This window comes from Oncorhynchus mykiss, chromosome 17, assembly GCF_057628025.1.
Source record: "Oncorhynchus mykiss isolate SJ-2025 chromosome 17, ASM5762802v1, whole genome shotgun sequence".
NCBI lineage: Eukaryota > Metazoa > Chordata > Actinopteri > Salmoniformes > Salmonidae > Oncorhynchus > Oncorhynchus mykiss.
In genome coordinates this window covers 70,106,411-70,126,291 of record NC_143038.1, presented here as the reverse complement: position 1 = coordinate 70,126,291, position 19,881 = coordinate 70,106,411, and the positions used below count along the sequence as shown (strand labels likewise).

The 19,881-nt window shown below is 47.1% G+C and overlaps 1 protein-coding gene across 1 annotated transcript in view; it reads right to left on the bottom strand.

The window, feature by feature from the left end:
• The window catches only part of LOC118940507 (kinesin heavy chain), a 173,794-nt gene that overhangs the window by 94,175 nt on the left and 59,738 nt on the right, over positions 1–19,881 (bottom strand). The window contains exons 3-4 of the mRNA XM_090204319.1: positions 7,169–7,242; positions 5,851–5,955 (exon numbers count right to left, since the gene is read on the bottom strand). Of these exons, the coding sequence (XP_090060445.1) occupies positions 5,851–5,955; positions 7,169–7,242 (179 nt within the window). The remainder of the gene's footprint in view (positions 1–5,850; positions 5,956–7,168; positions 7,243–19,881) is intronic.

The following is a 19,881-nucleotide window of genomic DNA, read 5'->3' as shown; positions in this document are numbered from 1 at the left end:
GGTGTGATACTAACCTTATAGGACTATGGACTAGGCTACATGAGGTGTGATACTAACCTTATAGGACTATGGGCTAGAATACATGAGGTGTGATACTAACCTTATAGGACTATGGGCTAGGCTACATGAGGTGTGATACTAACCTTATAGGACTATGGGCTAGACTACATGAGGTGTGATACTAACCTTATAGGACTATGGGCTAGGCTACATGAGGTGTGATACTAACCTTATTAAAACATATAGGACTATGGGCTAGACTACATGAGGTGTGATACTAACCTTATTAAAACATATAGGACTATGGGCTAGACTACATGAGGTGTGATACTAACCTTATTAAAACATATAGGACTATGGGCTAGACTACATGAGGTGTGATACTAACCTTATTAAAACATATAGGACTATGGGCTAGACTACATGAGGTGTGATACTAACCTTATAGGACTATGGGCTAGGCTACATGAGGTGTGATACTAACCTTATTAAAACATATAGACCTATGGGCTAGAATACATGAGGTGTGATACTAACCTTATAGGACTATGGGCTAGACTACATGAGGTGTGATACTAACCTTATTAAAACATATAGACCTATGGGCTAGACTACATGAGGTGTGATACTAACCTTATAGGACTATGGACTAGGCTACATGAGGTGTGATACTAACCTTATTAAAACATATAGACCTATGGGCTAGGCTACATGAGGTGTGATACTAACCTTATTAAAACATATAGACCTATGGGCTAGACTACATGAGGTGTGATACTAACCTTATAGGACTATGGGCTAGGCTACATGAGGTGTGATACTAACCTTATAGGCCTATGGGCTAGACTACATGAGGTGTGATACTAACCTTATTAAAACATATAGCACTATGGGCTAGACTACATGAGGTGTGATACTAACCTTATTAAAACATATAGACCTATGGGCTAGGCTACATGAGGTGTGATACTAACCTTATAGGACTATGGGCTAGGCTACATGAGGTGTGATACTAACCTTATAGGCCTATGGGCTAGACTACATGAGGTGTGATACTAACCTTATTAAAACATATAGGACTATGGGCTAGACTACATGAGGTGTGATACTAACCTTATAGGACTATGGGCTAGACTACATGAGGTGTGATACTAACCTTATAGGACTATGGGCTAGACTACATGAGGTGTGATACTAACCTTATTAAAACATATAGGACTATGGGCTAGACTACATGAGGTGTGATACTAACCTTATTAAAACATATAGGACTATGGGCTAGGCTACATGAGTTGTGATACTAACCTTATAGGACTATGGGCTAGGCTACATGAGGTGTGATACTAACCTTATAGGACTATGGACTAGGCTACATGAGGTGTGATACTAACCTTATTAAAACATATAGGACTATGGGCTAGACTACATGAGGTGTGATACTAACCTTATTAAAACATATAGACCTATGGGCTAGGCTACATGAGGTGTGATACTAACCTTATTAAAACATATAGACCTATGGGCTAGGCTACATGAGGTGTGATACTAACCTTATAGGACTATGGGCTAGGCTCCATGAGGTGTGATACTAACCTTATTAAAACATATAGGACTATGGGCTAGACTATATGAGGTGTGATACTAACCTTATTAAAACATATAGGACTATGGGCTAGACTACATGAGGTGTGATACTAACCTTATAGGACTATGGGCTAGACTACATGAGGTGTGATACTAACCTTATAGGACTATGGGCTAGGCTACATGAGGTGTGATACTAACCTTATTAAAACATATAGGACTATGGGCTAGACTACATGAGGTGTGATACTAACCTTATAGGACTATGGGCTAGGCTACATGAGGTGTGATACTAACCTTATAGGACTATGGACTAGACTACATGAGGTGTGATACTAACCTTATTAAAACATATAGACCTATGGGCTAGGCTACATGAGGTGTGATACTAACCTTATAGGACTATGGGCTAGGCTACATGAGGTGTGATACTAACCTTATAGGACTATGGGCTAGACTACATGAGGTGTGATACTAACCTTATAGGACTATGGGCTAGGCTACATGAGGTGTGATACTAACCTTATTAAAACATATAGGCCTATGGGCTAGACTACATGAGGTGTGCTACTAACCTTATTAAAACATATAGGACTATGGGCTAGACTACATGAGGTGTGATACTAACCTTATTAAAACATATAGGACTATGGGCTAGACTACATGAGGTGTGATACTAACCTTTTAGGACTATGGGCTAGGCTACATGAGGTGTGATACTAACCTTATTAATTAAAACATATAGGACTATGGGCTAGACTACATGAGGTGTGATACTAACCTTATTAAAACATATAGGACTATGGGCTAGGCTACATGAGGTGTGATACTAACCTTATTAAAACATATAGACCTATGGGCTAGGCTACATGAGGTGTGATACTAACCTTATTAAAACATATAGGACTATGGGCTAGGCTACATGAGGTGTGATACTAACCTTATTAAAACATATAGGCCTATGGGCTAGGCTACATGAGGTGTGATACTAACCTTATTAAAACATATAGGACTATGGGCTAGACTACATGAGGTGTGATACTAACCTTATTAAAACATATAGGCCTATGGGCTAGACTACATGAGGTGTGATACTAACCTTATTAAAACATATAGGCCTATGGGCTAGACTACATGAGGTGTGATACTAACCTTATTAAAACATATAGGACTATGGGCTAGGCTACATGAGGTGTGATACTAACCTTATTAAAACATATAGGACTATGGGCTAGACTACATGAGGTGTGATACTAACCTTATTAAAACATATAGGACTATGGGCTAGACTACATGAGGTGTGATACTAACCTTATTAAAACATATAGGACTATGGGCTAGACTACATGAGGTATGATACTAACCTTATAGGACTATGGGCTAGACTACATGAGGTGTGATACTAACCTTATAGGACTATGGACTAGGCTACATGAGGTGTGATACTAACCTTATAGGACTATGGGCTAGACTACATGAGGTGTGATACTAACCTTATAGGACTATGGGCTAGGCTACATGAGGTGTGATACTAACCTTATAGGACTATGGGCTAGACTACATGAGGTGTGATACTAACCTTATAGGACTATGGGCTAGGCTACATGAGGTGTGATACTAACCTTATAGGACTATGGGCTAGGCTACATGAGGTGTGATACTAACCTTATTAAAACATATAGGACTATGGGCTAGACTACATGAGGTGTGATACTAACCTTATTAAAACATATAGGACTATGGGCTAGACTACATGAGGTGTGATACTAACCTTATAGGACTATGGGCTAGGCTCCATGAGGTGTGATACTAACCTTATAGGACTATGGACTAGGCTACATGAGGTGTGATACTAACCTTATTAAAACATATAGGCCTATGGGCTAGACTACATGAGGTGTGATACTAACCTTATTAAAACATATAGGACTATGGGCTAGACTACATGAGGTGTGATACTAACCTTATTAAAACATATAGGACTATGGGCTAGACTTCATGAGGTGTGATACTAACCTTATAGGACTATGGACTAGGCTACATGAGGTGTGATACTAACCTTATTAAAACATATAGGACTATGGGCTAGACTTCATGAGGTGTGATACTAACCTTATAGGACTATGGACTAGGCTACATGAGGTGTGATACTAACCTTATTAAAACATATAGGACTATGGGCTAGACTACATGAGGTGTGATACTAACCTTATTAAAACATATAAACCTATGGGCTAGGCTACATGAGGTGTGATACTAACCTTATTAAAACATATAGGACTATGGGCTAGACTACATGAGGTGTGATACTAACCTTATTAAAACATATAGACCTATGGGCTAGGCTACATGAGGTGTGATACTAACCTTATTAAAACATATAGGACTATGGACTAGACTACATGAGGTGTGATACTAACCTTATTAAAACATATAGACCTATGGGCTAGGCTACATGAGGTGTGATACTAACCTTATAGGCCTATGGGCTAGGCTACATGAGGTGTGATACTAACCTTATTAAAACATATAGACCTATGGGCTAGGCTACATGAGGTGTGATACTAACCTTATAGGACTATGGGCTAGGCTACATGAGGTGTGATACTAACCTTATTAAAACATATAGGACTATGGGCTAGGCTACATGAGGTGTGATACTAACCTTATAGGACTATGGGCTAGACTACATGAGGTGTGATACTAACCTTATTAAAACATATAGGACTATGGGCTAGACTACATGAGGTGTGATACTAACCTTATTAAAACATATAGGACTATGGGCTAGGCTACATGAGGTGTGATACTAACCTTATTAAAACATATAGGACTATGGGCTAGGCTACATGAGGTGTGATACTAACCTTATTAAAACATATAGGACTATGGGCTAGGCTACATGAGGTGTGCGACTATAATTTGAAAAAGTTGCAAAAAAAAGGAATTGTTTCTTATGCTGGGATTCATTCACAAGTAGTATCAGAGCTTGGAGATGCCTAATTACCGCGACGAAACAGTCACCTGGTATTTGACTGCCTTCATGACTCATGACAGCAGGTGTGGGGGTAATCCGGTCACCGTAACAGCCCTGGTCAGGACTCATGACAGCAGGTGTGGGGGTAATCCGGTCACCGTAACAGCCCTGGTCAGGACTCATGACAGCAGGTGTGGGGGTAATCCGGTCACCGTAACAGCCCTGGTCAGGACTCATGACAGCAGGTGTGGGGGTAATCCGGTCACCGTAACAGCCCTGGTCAGGACTCATGACAGCAGGTGTGGGGGTAATACGGTCACCGTAACAGCCCTGGTCAGGACTCATGACAGCCGGTGTGGGGGTAATACGGTCACCGTAACAGCCCTGGTCAGGACTCATGACAGCCGGTGTGGGGGTAATACGGTCACCGTAACAGCCCTGGTCAGGACTCATGACAACAGGTGTGGGGGTAATACGGTCACCGTAACAGCCCTGGTCAGGACTCATGACAGCAGGTGTGGGGGTAATCCGGTCACCGTAACAGCCCTGGTCAGGACTCATGACAGCAGGTGTGGGGGTAATACGGTCAGCGTAACAGCCCTGGTCATGACTCATGACAGCAGGTGTGGGGGTAATCCGATCAGCGTAACAGCCCTGGTCAGGACTCATGACAGCAGGTGTGGGGGTAATCCGGTCACCGTAACAGCCCTGGTCAGGACTCATGACAGCAGGTGTGGGGGTAATCCGGTCACCGTAACAGCCCTGGTCAGGACTCATGACAGCAGGTGTGGGGGTAATCCGGTCACCGTAACAGCCCTGGTCAGGACTCATGACAGCAGGTGTGGGGGTAATCCGGTCACCGTAACAGCCCTGGTCAGGACTCATGACAGCAGGTGTGGGGGTAATACGGTCACCGTAACAGCCCTGGTCAGGACTCATGACAGCCGGTGTGGGGGTAATACGGTCACCGTAACAGCCCTGGTCAGGACTCATGACAGCCGGTGTGGGGGTAATACGGTCACCGTAACAGCCCTGGTCAGGACTCATGACAACAGGTGTGGGGGTAATACGGTCACCGTAACAGCCCTGGTCAGGACTCATGACAGCAGGTGTGGGGGTAATCCGGTCACCGTAACAGCCCTGGTCAGGACTCATGACAGCAGGTGTGGGGGTAATACGGTCAGCGTAACAGCCCTGGTCATGACTCATGACAGCAGGTGTGGGGGTAATCCGGTCAGCGTAACAGCCCTGGTGCAGGCAGACGGTGTCATCGTCAATAGAGTGCAGACCTTAATGTGGAACTCCAGGTTTTCATCCATGGCGAATATGTGATTGAAGATGTCCTCTGCAATTCTGGGGATGATCCCCATCCCATGTGGGTCATGAAGCTTGCCCTGAAAGACGAGAGAAGAGAGGGAGTTAGTGAGGAGAGAAGAGGGAGAGTTAGGTAGGAGAAGGGGGGAGTTAGAGAGGAGGAGAGAGAAGAGGGGGAGTTAGAGAGGAGGAGAGAAGAGGGGGAGAGGGAGGAGGAGAGGGGGAGTTAGAGATTTGGAGATGGAGAGTTAGAGAGTTGGAGAGAAGAGGGAGAGAGGGAGGAGGAGAGGGGGAGTTAGGGAGGAGGAGAGGGAGAGAGAGGAGAGGGAGAGAGAGGAGGAGAGGAGAGTGAGAAAGAGAGGAGGAGAGGAGAGGGAGAGAGAGGAGGAGAGGAGAGGTAGAAAGAGAGGAGAGGAGAGGGAGAGAGAGGAGGAGAGGAAGGGTAGAAAGAGAGGAGGAGAGGAGAGGGAGAGAGAGGAGGAGAGGAGAGGGAGAGAGAGGAGGAGAGAAGAGGGAGAGAGGAGGAGAGGAGAGGGAGAGAGAGGAGGAGAGGGAGAGAAAGAGGAGGAGAGAAGAGAGAGAAAGAGAGGAGTAGAGAAGAGGGAGAGAGGGGAGGAGAGGAGAGAGAGAAAGAGAGGAGGAGAGAAGAGGGAGAAATAGAGGAGGAGAGAAGAGGGAGAGAGGGAGGAGGAGAGGGGGAGTTAGGGAGGAGGAGAGGGAGAGAGAGGAGAGGGAGAGAGAGGAGGAGAGGAGAGGGAGAGAGAGGAGGAGAGAAGAGGGAGAGAGAGAGAGGTTAGAGGAAGAGTGGGAGAAAAATCATGTGAAAAGATTGAGGGAGAGAGAGAGAGGCGGAAAAGAAGGAGGAACATGGGACAGGGACTTAACTTGGAAGAGATTCAGAAGATATTTACAGGAGAGGAGGCAGGACCGTAAATCATTTAAAGCCATGGGGACTTGAACTACTGTGTTTCTCAACCGAGGTCATCCTCTGGTACACCCAATACAGCGATGCACCATTTCTGCACAAGCCTGGCACAACTACATCCCAGTCAGCTCTTCAACTAATCATCAAACCATTGATTAGGTGAATTAGGTGTGCTTGTGCTGGGCTGGAACAATACATTGTCAACATTAAGGGTACTACACTAGGACTGCAGTTGGTCTCAGTGGTGTAAACTCATTCTCTGGTAGTGGTAGTGCCAACAGAAGGAATGCGGTTCCATTTGGAACACAGACTCTCCTTACAGGAAATAGTCTACAAAGAGGTCTCTCCAAACCCTGCCGTACACTGACCTCCATAGTGTGAGTCTTTCCAGAGGAGGTCTGTCCGTAGGCGAATATGGTGCCATTGTATCCCCCCAGAACATCTAGAGACAGGAGACAGAATGTGTTCAACGGAACAGTACATCTAGAGAAAGCTGGATGGAATTTTACTGTAAAACCATCTGGTTAGGAGACAGGAGACAGACAGGGGACAGAGAGAGGATGGCAGTTTTACTGTAAAACCATCTTGTTAGGAGACAAGAGACAGACAGGGGACAGAGAGAGGATGGTAGTTTTACTGTAAAACCATCTGGTTAGGAGACAGGAGACAGACAGGGGATAGAGAGAGGATGGAATTTTACTGTAAAACCATCTGGTTAGGAGACAGGAGACAGACAGGGGATAGAGAGAGGATGGTAGTTTTACTGTAAAACCATATGGTTAGGAGACAGGAGACAGACAGGGGACAGAGAGAGGATGGTAGTTTTACTGTAAAACCATCTGGTTAGGAGACAGGAGACAGACAGGGGACAGAGAGAGGATGGTAGTTTTACGGTAAAAACCACCAGGTTAGGAGACAGGACACAGACAGGGGACAGAGAGAGGATGGTAGTTTTACGGTAAAAACCACCAGGTTAGGAGACAGGAGACAGACAGGGGACAGAGAGAGGATGGTAGTTTTACTGTAAAACCATCTGGTTAGGAGACAGGAGACAGACGGGAGACAGAGAGAGGATGGTATTTACTGTAAAACCATCTGGTTAGGAGACAGAAAATACATGTTAGATCGAAGAGAAAAAACACCTGAACTGCCTCATCAATCAGCCCATAGCACTCTCTGGCTGCACTAGGATCTAAATTCTTGCCCACCCAGCGGGCGTGACCCAGAGGGCGTGACCCAGAGGGCTTGACCCAGAGGTGGGCGTGACCCAGAGGGCGTGGCCCAGAGGTGGGTGTGACCCAGAGGGCGTGACCCAGAGGGCGTGACACAGAGGGCGTGACCCAGAGGTGGGCGTGACCCAGAGGGCGTGACCCAGAGGGCGTGTCCCAGAGGGCGTGACACACCAGGGTTTCCGTTGCGAAAATATGGGTTGCGCCGGACAACGTGACTGGAGAGAAATTGACCTGACATTTGAAAAAATGTGCCAAACATCCATTTGCACTGGGGTGTATAACAATGCATTAGGGCGTCCCCCCACGGGGTTCAAAATCACATTTAGATCATTGGAATTCATCTTAATAGAATAAAAAAGTAAAATTGTAATAAAATAAAGTACAAAGATGTTCCTATACCAATAGGACAGGTTTCATTGATGTTCCTATACCAATAGGACAGGTTTCATTGATGTTCCTATACCAATAGGACAGGTTTCATTGATGTTCCTATACCAATAGGACAGGTCTCATTGATGTTCCTATACCAATAGGACAGGTCTCATTGATGTTCCTATACCAATAGGACAGGTCTCATTGATGTTCCTATACCAATAGGACAGGTCTCATTGATGTTCCTATACCAATAGGACAGGTCTCATTGATGTTCCTATACCAATAGGACAGGTTTCATTGATGTTCCTATACCAATAGGACAGGTCTCATTGATGTTACTATACCAATAGGACAGGTTTCATTGATGTTCCTATACCAATAGGACAGGTCTCATTGATGTTCCTATACCAATAGGACAGGTTTCATTGATGTTCCTATACCAATAGGACAGGTTTCATTGATGTTCCTATACCAATAGGACAGGTCTCATTGATGTTCCTATACCAATAGGACAGGTTTCATTGATGTTCCTATACCAATAGGACAGGTCTCATTGATGTTCCTATACCAATAGGACAGGTTTCATTGATGTTCCTATACCAATAGGACAGGTTTCTTTGATGTTCCTATACCAATAGGACAGGTTTCATTGATGTTCCTATACCAATAGGACAGGTCTCATTGATGTTCCTATACCAATAGGACAGGTTTCATTGATGTTCCTATACCAATAGGACAGGTTTCATTGATGTTCCTATACCAATAGGACAGGTTTCATTGATGTTCCTATACCAATAGGACAGGTCTCATTGATGTTCCTATACCAATAGGACAGGTTTCATTGATGTTCCTATACCAATAGGACAGGTTTCATTGATGTTCCTATACCAATAGGACAGGTTTCATTGATGTTCCTATACCAATAGGACAGGTTTCATTGATGTTCCTATACCAATAGGACAGGTCTCATTGATGTTCCTATACCAATAGGACAGGTTTCATTGATGTTCCTATACCAATAGGACAGGTTTCATTGATGTTCCTATACCAATAGGACGGGTTTCATTGATGTTCCTATACCAATAGGACAGGTTTCATTGATGTTCCTAAACCAATAGGACAGGTTTCGTCCCCTGCTCTAAATCATAAATGTGGTATCATACATATTTTAATTTCAATTAAACATTTAAAAAAAACATTTAAAACTGGAAAAACAGGTCCTCACACAACTTCAAAGTGTAATGTTTGTATAATATAATTTTATAATTCTATAGGCTATTTGTATGTACATTTGAATTAATAAATGAATAATGAATTAATAAATAACAAAATTGTGAAAAATTGTTTTCAAATACAATCTAGGTTAATTTGGCCTAGGCATGAACATTTTAATTAGGCCTAATAAATTACAAAACCTGTCTGTCTACGAACACCCACTTCTCATTCCGGCTGCGATTCAGCACCACAGCAGTTGAAAGAGGCTACTCTCGGCAGACACTGTCATGACTACTACCGAAGGTGGCTCCTCTTCCTGTTCGGGCGACGCTCGGCGGTCGTCGTCACCAGTCTACTAGCTGCCGCCGATCCCTTCTGTTGGTTTTGTCTCCACTTCCTGTTTGGGCGGCGCTCGGCGGTCATCGTCACCAGTCTACTAGCTGCCGCCGATCCCTTCGAGTGTCTCGTTTTGGGTTTTTCTCCGGACTCATTAAGTCCTGTGTTTGGGCTATCTTGTATTTACGCCCGGTATTTGGCGTGCACAATTTTCCCTGCGTGCCGAAATAAAAGCACTATTCTGTACCTTCTGCCTCCTGCGCCCGACTCCTCACCCACTACGCCCGACTCCTCACCCACTACGCCCGACTCCTCACCCACTACGCCCGACTCCTCACCCACTACGCCCGACTCCTCACCCACTACGCCCGACTCCTCACCCACTACGCCCGACTCCTCACCCACTACGCCCGACTCCTCACCCACTACGCCCGACTCCTCACCCACTACGCCCGACTCCTCACCCACTACGCCCGACTCCTCACCCACTACGCCCGACTCCTCACCCACTACGCCCGACTCCTCACCCACTACGCCCGACTCCTCACCCACTACGCCCGACTCCTCACCCACTACGCCCGACTCCTCACCCACTACGCCCGACTCCTCACCCACTACGCCCGACTCCTCACCCACTACGCCCGACTCCTCACCCACTACGCCCGACTCCTCACCCACTACGCCCGACTCCTCACCCACTACGCCCGACTCCTCACCCACTACGCCCGACTCCTCACCCACTACGCCCGACTCCTCACCCACTACGCCCGACTCCTCACCCACTACGCCCGACTCCTCACCCACTACGCCCGACTCCTCACCCACTACGCCCGACTCCTCACCCACTACGCCCGAGTGCGTTAACTGACACAAAATGAAGAAATAATAAAACTGACGTTGGACAATGAAATTCGATATGCAAATAAACTACATTTGTTAAGTGTGGTTCATTGAAAGAAGGATTATTTTAAAATGCTCCTGTGAAACGAGGCCAGCGCCATGCATTTTTATGTAAACACTCGTTTCCAAAGCTCAAATGCAATCAGTCGTTTTTTACAGTTCTACAGGAGGATGCTAATTAATGTTTTGTTTATTGTAATTTGAACTGCCGTGGGGGTCGTGACTCGTGTCATGTGTGATATACACGTGGTTTATTGGTAACAAGTCTGTTTCCTAATGTAGGCAGTTGGCTGCCTAGTGATTGCATTGTAACTCCGATGTGAATACTTGGCAATGATGTTTCGTTTTTCCAAGTGCTACTGAATTATCTCAACTGAAATGCATCAATTGCGGTATGATCCACACCATTACTCTACTGTAGTCTATCAATACATTCCAAATCTTTATTCTATTCATGACAAATGGGTGTCATATGTTGATCTTTCCTAGAGCAGCAGAAAAACTACTTGGACAGGGTCTGAACGACACAATCACTTGTCTCTAATTTACTTGCGTTTGCAGAGGGCCTTGGTCTGCTCAGTGAGGTGTTTACAGAGGGCCTTGGCCTGCTCAGTGAGGTGTTTACAGAGGGCCTTGGCCTGCTCAGTGAGGTGTTTACAGAGGGCCTTGGCTTGCTCAGTGAGGTGTTTGCAGAGGGCCTTGGCCTGCTCAGTGAGGTGTTTACAGAGGGCCTTGGCCTGCTCAGTGAGGTGTTTACAGAGGGCCTTGGTCTGCTCAGTGAGGTGTTTACAGAGGGCCTTGGTCTGCTCAGTGAGGTGTTTACAGAGGGCCTTGGTCTGCTCAGTGAGGTGTTTACAGAGGGCCTTGGCCTGCTCAGTGAGGTGTTTACAGAGGGCCTTGGTCTGCTCAGTGAGGTGTTTACAGAGGGCCTTGGCCTGCTCAGTGAGGTGTTTACAGAGGGCCTTGGTCTGCTCAGTGAGGTGTTTACAGAGGGCCCTGGTCTGCTCAGTGAGGTGTTTACAGAGGGCCTTGGTCTGCTCAGTGAGGTGTTTACAGAGGGCCTTGGCCTGCTCGGTGAGGTGTTTACAGAGGGCCCTGGTCTGCTCAGTGAGGTGTTTACAGAGGGCCTTGGCCTGCTCAGTGAGGTGTTTACAGAGGGCCTTGGTCTGCTCAGTGAGGTGTTTACAGAGGGCCTTGGCCTGCTCAGTGAGGTGTTTGCAGAGGGCCTTGGCCTGCTCAGTGAGGTGTTTACAGAGGGCCTTGGTCTGCTCAGTGAGGTGTTTACAGAGGGCCTTGGCCTGCTCAGTGAGGTGTTTACAGAGGGCCTTGGTCTGCTCAGTGAGGTGTTTACAGAGGGCCCTGGTCTGCTCAGTGAGGTGTTTACAGAGGGCCTTGGTCTGCTCAGTGAGGTGTTTACAGAGGGCCTTGGCCTGCTCGGTGAGGTGTTTACAGAGGGCCCTGGTCTGCTCAGTGAGGTGTTTACAGAGGGCCTTGGCCTGCTCAGTGAGGTGTTTACAGAGGGCCTTGGCCTGCTCAGTGAGGTGTTTACAGAGGGCCTTAGCCTGCTCAGTGAGGTGTTTACAGAGGGCCTTGGCCTGCTCAGTGAGGTGTTTGCAGAGGGCCTTGGCCTGCTCAGTGAGGTGTTTACAGAGGGCCTTGGCCTGCTCAGTGAGGTGTTTACAGAGGGCCTTGGCCTGCTCAGTGAGGTGTTTGCAGAGGGCCTTGGCCTGCTCAGTGAGGTGTTTACAGAGGGCCTTGGCCTGCTCAGTGAGGTGTTTACAGAGGGCCTTGGCCTGCTCAGTGAGGTGTTTGCAGAGGGCCTTGGCCTGCTCAGTGAGGTGTTTACAGAGGGCCTTGGCCTGCTCAGTGAGGTGTTTACAGAGGGCCTTGGCCTGCTCAGTGAGGTGTTTACAGAGGGCCTTGGCCTGCTCAGTGAGGTGTTTACAGAGGGCCTTGGCCTGCTCAGTGAGGTGTTTACAGAGGGCCTTGGCCTGCTCAGTGAGGTGTTTACAGAGGGCCTTGGCCTGCTCAGTGAGGTGTTTGCAGAGGGCCTTGGCCTGCTTAGTGAGGTGTTTACAGAGGGCCTTGGCCTGCTCAGTGAGGTGTTTACAGAGAGCCTTGGCCTGCTCAGTGAGGTGTTTACAGAGGGCCTTGGCCTGCTCAGTGAGATGTTTACAGAGGGCCTTGGTCTGCTCAGTGAGGTGTTTGCAGAGGGCCTTGGCCTGCTCAGTGAGGTGTTTACAGAGGGCCTTGGCCTGCTCAGTGAGGTGTTTACAGAGGGCCTTGGCCTGCTCAGTGAGGTGTTTACAGAGGGCCTTGGCCTGCTCAGTGAGGTGTTTACAGAGGGCCTTGGCCTGCTCAGTGAGGTGTTTACAGAGGGCCTTGGCCTGCTCAGTGAGGTGTTTACAGAGGGCCTTGGCCTGCTCAGTGAGGTGTTTGCAGAGGGCCTTGGCCTGCTCAGTGAGGTGTTTACAGAGGGCCTTGGCCTGCTCAGTGAGGTGTTTACAGAGGGCCTTGGCCTGCTCAGTGAGGTGTTTACAGAGGGCCTTGGCCTGCTCAGTGAGGTGTTTGCAGAGGGCCTTGGCCTGCTCAGTGAGGTGTTTACAGAGGGCCTTGGCCTGCTCAGTGAGGTGTTTACAGAGGGCCTTGGCCTGCTCAGTGAGGTGTTTTTACAGAGGGCCTTGGCCTGCTCAGTGAGGTGTCTACAGAGGGCCCTGGTCTGCTCAGTGAGGTGTTTACAGAGGGCCTTGGCCTGCTCAGTGAGGTGTTTACAGAGGGCCTTGGCCTGCTCAGTGAGGTGTTTACAGAGGGCCTTGGCCTGCTCAGTGAGGTGTTTACAGAGGGCCTTGGCCTGCTCAGTGAGGTGTTTACAGAGGGCCTTGGCCTGCTCAGTGAGGTGTTTGCAGAGGGCCTTGGCCTGCTCAGTGAGGTGTTTACAGAGGGCCTTGGCCTGCTCAGTGAGGTGTTTACAGAGGGCCTTGGCCTGCTCAGTGAGGTGTTTACAGAGGGCCTTGGCCTGCTCAGTGAGGTGTTTGCAGAGGGCCTTGGCCTGCTCAGTGAGGTGTTTACAGAGGGCCTTGGCCTGCTCAGTGAGGTGTTTACAGAGGGCCTTGGCCTGCTCAGTGAGGTGTTTTTACAGAGGGCCTTGGCCTGCTCAGTGAGGTGTCTACAGAGGGCCCTGGTCTGCTCAGTGAGGTGTTTACAGAGGGCCTTGGCCTGCTCAGTGAGGTGTTTACAGAGGGCCTTGGCCTGCTCCAAGTGAGCCGTTGCTGTTGGGAAGTCAATGCCGTTCTGTACCATCACTCATTCATCACTCATTCATATATCTTTATGTACATATTCTTTATCCCTTTACACTTGTGTGTATAAGGTAGTCGTTTTGGAATTGTTAGTTAGATTACTCGTTGGTTATTACTGCATTGTCGGAACTAGAAGTACAAGCATTTCGCTACACTCGCATTAACATCTGCTAACCATGTGTATGTGACAAATAAAATTTGATTTGATTTGATTTGAAAACTGTCCAACTCGTTAGAGCAGCTTGATGCACATCAGCCTCGCTACTTTGTCCTCAAAGAAAGAGCGATCTTGAGGCCAACTTTACTCTGTTTTGGGGGGAAATAATCCCCTCTCGCACGTTGGAGACAGGGATTTTCAACACAATCTTCACCAATTTTGCCTCTTCGGGTTACACTTAGCTGAAGTCCCTTAGGAGAACCTTGCATCTTTTGATTGAGTAAGAATAGAGACCCACACCCGACACTAAATTCCAAACAGATTAAGGATTTATCATCTTATGAAGTATATTAGCCTTTTCATTTGGAGCCCATCGACTAGTATTTCCATCAATTAATATTATTTATTTTGAAATGACAAAAGCTGGCATTTACTGGCTAACGGGAAACCCTGGTACACACACACACACACACACACACACACACACACACACACACACACACACACACACACACACATACCCACACACACACACACACACACACACACACACACACACACACACACACACCCTTACATAGAGCACGAAACAGAAAGCACTAGCAATCAGCACCACCTCCGCCTTGACAGACTGTGAGAAGACTGTGAGAAGAGTTTCAGGCTAGGAGCCAGAAGGAACCTTAAAGACATTCATCCTCTACCATTTCTTTTCACACTCCTCCCTTCATCTCTCCTCCCTTCTGTTGCTTTAACTTTCTTTCTCCACCCCCTTATATCCCCTCTCTCTCTCTCCACCCCCATATATCCCCCCCTCTCTCTCTCCACCCCCTTATATCCCCCTCTCTCTCTCTCCACCCCCTTATATCCCCCTCTCTCTCTCTCCACCCCCTTATATCCCCTCTCTCTCTCCACCCCCTTATACCCCCCCCTCTCTCTCCACCCCCTTATATCCCCTCTCTCTCTCTCCACCCCCTTATACCCCCCCTCTCTCTCCACCCCCTTATATCCCCTCTCTCTCTCTCCACCCCCTTATATCCCCCTCTCTCTCTCCACCCCCTTATATCCCCCTCTCTCTCTCCACCCCCTTATATCCCCCTCTCTCTCTCTCCACCCCATTATATCCCCTCTCTCTCTCTCCACCCCCTTATATCCCCCTCTCTCTCTCTCCACCCCCTTATATCCCCTCTCTCTCTCTCCACCCCCTTATATCCCCCTCTCTCTCTCTCGACCCCCTTATATCCCCCTCTCTCTCTCTCCACCCCCTTATACCCTATCTCTCTCTCCACCCCCTTATATCCCCCTCTCTCTCTCTCCACCCCCTTATATCCCCCTCTCTCTCTCTCCACCCCCTTATATCCCCCTCTCTCTCTCTCCACCCCCTTATATCCCCCTCTCTCTCTCTCCACCCCCTTATATCCCCCTCTCTCTCTCTCCACCCCCTTATATCCCCCTCTCTCTCTCTCCACCTCCTTATATCCCCCTCTCTCTCTCTCCACCCCCTTATACCCCCCTCTCTCTCCACCCCCTTATATCCCCCTCTCTCTCTCTCCACCCCCTTATATCCCCCTCTCTCTCTCTCCACCCCCTTATACCCCCCCTCTCTCTCCACCCCCTTATATCCCCCTCTCTCTCTCTCCACCTCCTTATATCCCCCTCTCTCTCTCTCCACCCCCTTATATCCCCCTCTCTCTCTCTCCACCCCCTTATATCCCCCTCTCTCTCTCCACCCCCTTATATCCCCCTCTCTCTCTCTCCACCCCCTTATATCCCCCTCTCTCTCTCTCCACCTCCTTATATCCCCCTCTCTCTCTCTCCACCCCCTTATATCCCCCTCTCTCTCTCTCCACCTCCTTATATCCCCCTCTCTCTCTCTCCACCCCCTTATATCCCCCTCTCTCTCTCTCCACCCCCTTATATCCCCCTCTCTCTCTCCACCCCCTTATATCCCCCTCTCTCTCTCTCCACCCCCTTATATCCCCCTCTCTCTCTCTCCACCTCCTTATATCCCCCTCTCTCTCTCTCCACCCCCTTATACCCCCCTCTCTCTCCACCCCCTTATATCCCCCTCTCTCTCTCTCCACCCCCTTATATCCCCCTCTCTCTCTCTCCACCTCCTTATATCCCCCTCTCTCTCTCTCCACCCCCTTATACCCCCCTCTCTCTCCACCCCCTTATATCCCCCTCTCTCTCTCTCCACCCCCTTATATCCCCCTCTCTCTCTCTCCACCCCCTTATACCCCCCCTCTCTCTCCACCCCCTTATATCCCCCTCTCTCTCTCTCCACCCCCTTATATTCCCCTCTCTCTCTCCACCCCCTTATATCCCCCTCTCTCTCCATCTCCATTTCTCTCTCCTTCCTCTTCACATCTTCCTCCTCTGTTAGTTATTCTGGTCATGCTGAGGTTGGAGCTGAGTTGAACCGTGACATGAACAAGTGAAGTATAAACAGAGGAAATCTGTCTTTGAGATGAGAGGGAGGGAAGGAAGATAAGAAGGCCAGAGCCAGACAGACAATCAGACCAACACAGCCAGGAGAGAGAGATAATCTACTAGAACCTGTAGTCAAATGTCTACTGTTTGCTGATGATCTGGTTCTTATGTCCCCAACCAATGAGGGCCTACAGCATCACCTAGATCTGTCCCCAACCAATGAGGGCCTACAGCATCACCTAGATCTGTCCCCAACCAATGAGGGCCTACAGCAGCACCTAGATCTGTCCCCAACCAAGGAGGGCCTACAGCAGCACCTAGATCTGTCCCCAACCAATGAGGGCCTACAGCAGCACCTAGATCTGTCCCCAACCAATGAGGGCCTACAGCAGCACCTAGATCTGTCCCCAACCAATGAGGGCCTACAGCAGCACCTAGATCTGTCCCCAACCAATGAGGGCCTACAGCAGCACCTAGATCTTCTGCAACGATTCTGTCAGACTTGGGCCCTGACAGTAAATCTCAGTAAGACAAAAAATAAATTGTGTTCCAAAAAAGGTCCAGTTGCCAGGACCACAAATACAAATTCCATCTAGACATCGTTGCCCTAGAGCACACAAAAAAACTATACATACCTTGGCCTAAACATCAGCGCCACAGGTAACTTCCACAAACCTGTGAACGATCTGAGAGACAAGGCAAGAAGGGCCTTCTATGCCATCAAAAATAACATAAAATTCGTCATATCAATTAGGATTTGGCTAAAAATACTTGAATCAGTTATAGAGCCCATTGCCCTTTATGGTTGTGAGGTCTGGGGTCCGCTCACCAACCAAGAATTCACAAAATGGGACAAACACCAAATTGAGACTCTACATGCAGAATTCTGCAAAAATATCCTCTGTGTACAAAGCAAAACACCAAATAATGCATGCAGAGCAGAATTAGGATGAAACCCACTAATTATCAAAATCCAGAAAAGAGCTGTTAAATTCTACAACCACCTAAAAGGAAGTGATTCCCAAACCTTCCATAACAAAGCCATCACCTACAGAGAGATGAACTTGGAGAAGAGTCCCCTAAGCAAGCTGGTCCTGGGGCTCTGTTCACAAACACAAACACACCCCACAGAGCCCCAGGACAGCAGCACAATTAGACCCAACCAAATCATGAGAAAACAAAAAGATAATTACTTGACACATTGGAAAGAATTTACAAAAAAAACTGAGCAAAGTAGAATGTTATTTGGCCCTAAACAGAGAGTACAATGTGGCAGAATACCTGACCACTGTGACTGACCCAAAATTAAGGAAAGCTTTGACTATGTACAGACTCAGTGAGCAGACATGGCTCTCAAGAGAAGACAGGCTATGTGCTCACTGCCCACAAAATGAGATGGAAACTGAGCTGCACTTCCTAACCTCAGATCAGATGTATGACACACATTCCCCCCAGATGACACATACTGACAAAGAATTTGAAAATAAATGCAATTTTGATCAACTCCCATATCTACTGGGTGAAATTCCACAGTGCGCCATCACAACATCAATATTTGTGACCTGTTGCCACAAGAAAAGGTCAACCAGTGAAGAACAAACACCATTGTAAATACAAACTATATTTATGTTGATTTATTTTCCCTTGTGTTCTTTAACCATTTGTACATTGTTACAACACTGTATGTATTACAACACTGTATATATTACAACACTGTATATATTACAACACTGTATATATACGTAATATGACATTTGGAACTACTGTGAGTGTAACATTTAATGTTAATTTTTAAAATTGTTAATTTCTCTATTGTTTTATTATCTATTTCACATTCTTTGACTCAGTGAGCCTTGCTATTGAGATCAAATCAAATCAAATGTATTTATATAGCCCTTCGTACATCAGCTGATATCTCAAAGTGCTGTACAGAAACCCAGCCTAAAACCTCAAACAGCAAGCAATGCAGGTGTAGAAGCACGGTGGCTAGAAAAAACTCCCTAGAAAGGCCAAAACCTAGGAAGAAACCTAGAGAGGAACCAGGCTAGAGAGAGGCCACAAGATGAGGAGGAAACCAACCTGCACTTCCTAACTTGGTATGACCCTATCAGAGATACATATTTCCCCCAGATTACAGAGACCCATTAGGGTCTCTCTACCTCTGGCTTGGTTCTCATTGGGTGTCTCTGTTGTTACTCGCTACCTCTGGCTGGGTTCTCATTGGGTGTCTCTGTTGTTACTCTCTACCTCTGGCTGGGTTCTCATTGGGTGTCTCTGTTGTTACTCTCTACCTCTGGCTGGGTTCTCATTGGGTGTCTCTGTTGTTACTCGCTACCTCTGGCTGGGTTCTCATTGGGTGTCTCTGTTGTTACTCGCTACCTCTGGTTGGGTTCTCATTGGGTGTCTCTGTTGTTTCTCTCTGTTCCCTCATGCTCTCTATGTTCTGGCTGTGCTGTTATCTTCCTCGTCCAGCCATCTATCTGTCCTAGACTCAATCACAGACAGACATGTTAGACCACTGGATTGAAATCTGCAATATCTTTGAATGTAGCAGAATGTGTGTGAGAGAGAGAGAGAGAGAGAGAGGAGCAAGATAGTAGAGCTCGAGGGAGCCCATATCTCATTTACAAGCCTTCATATTTCATTCAAGATAAGCGTGCACATGATTGCTTTTGGGTTCTTTTTTTATCAGGCCCAAACTACTACTAGAATCAAAGTGAAGCTACCAGCTGTTCTGTCAGCTACGGCTGCTCTGTAAGCTACGGCTGCTCTGTCAGCTACGGCTGCTCTGGGGTATGGTGGTGATAAGTGGCTCCTCCCCTTTGACTAGGCTATCTTCTTGGCACATGTTTAGGTATGTTGGAAACATATACAGTATCAGTCAAAAGTTTGGACACACCAACTCGTAAATTGTGGAAGACATCAAAACATCAAGACACCAAAACTATGAAAATAACACATATGGAATCATATAAAAAAGTTTTAAACAATTCAAAATATATGTTATATTTGAGATTCTTCAAAGTAGCCACCCTTTGCCTTGATGACAGCTTCGAACACTCTTGGCATTCTCTCAACCAGCTTCATGAAGTATTCACCTGGAATGCATTTCAATTAACAGGTGTGCCTTGTTAAAA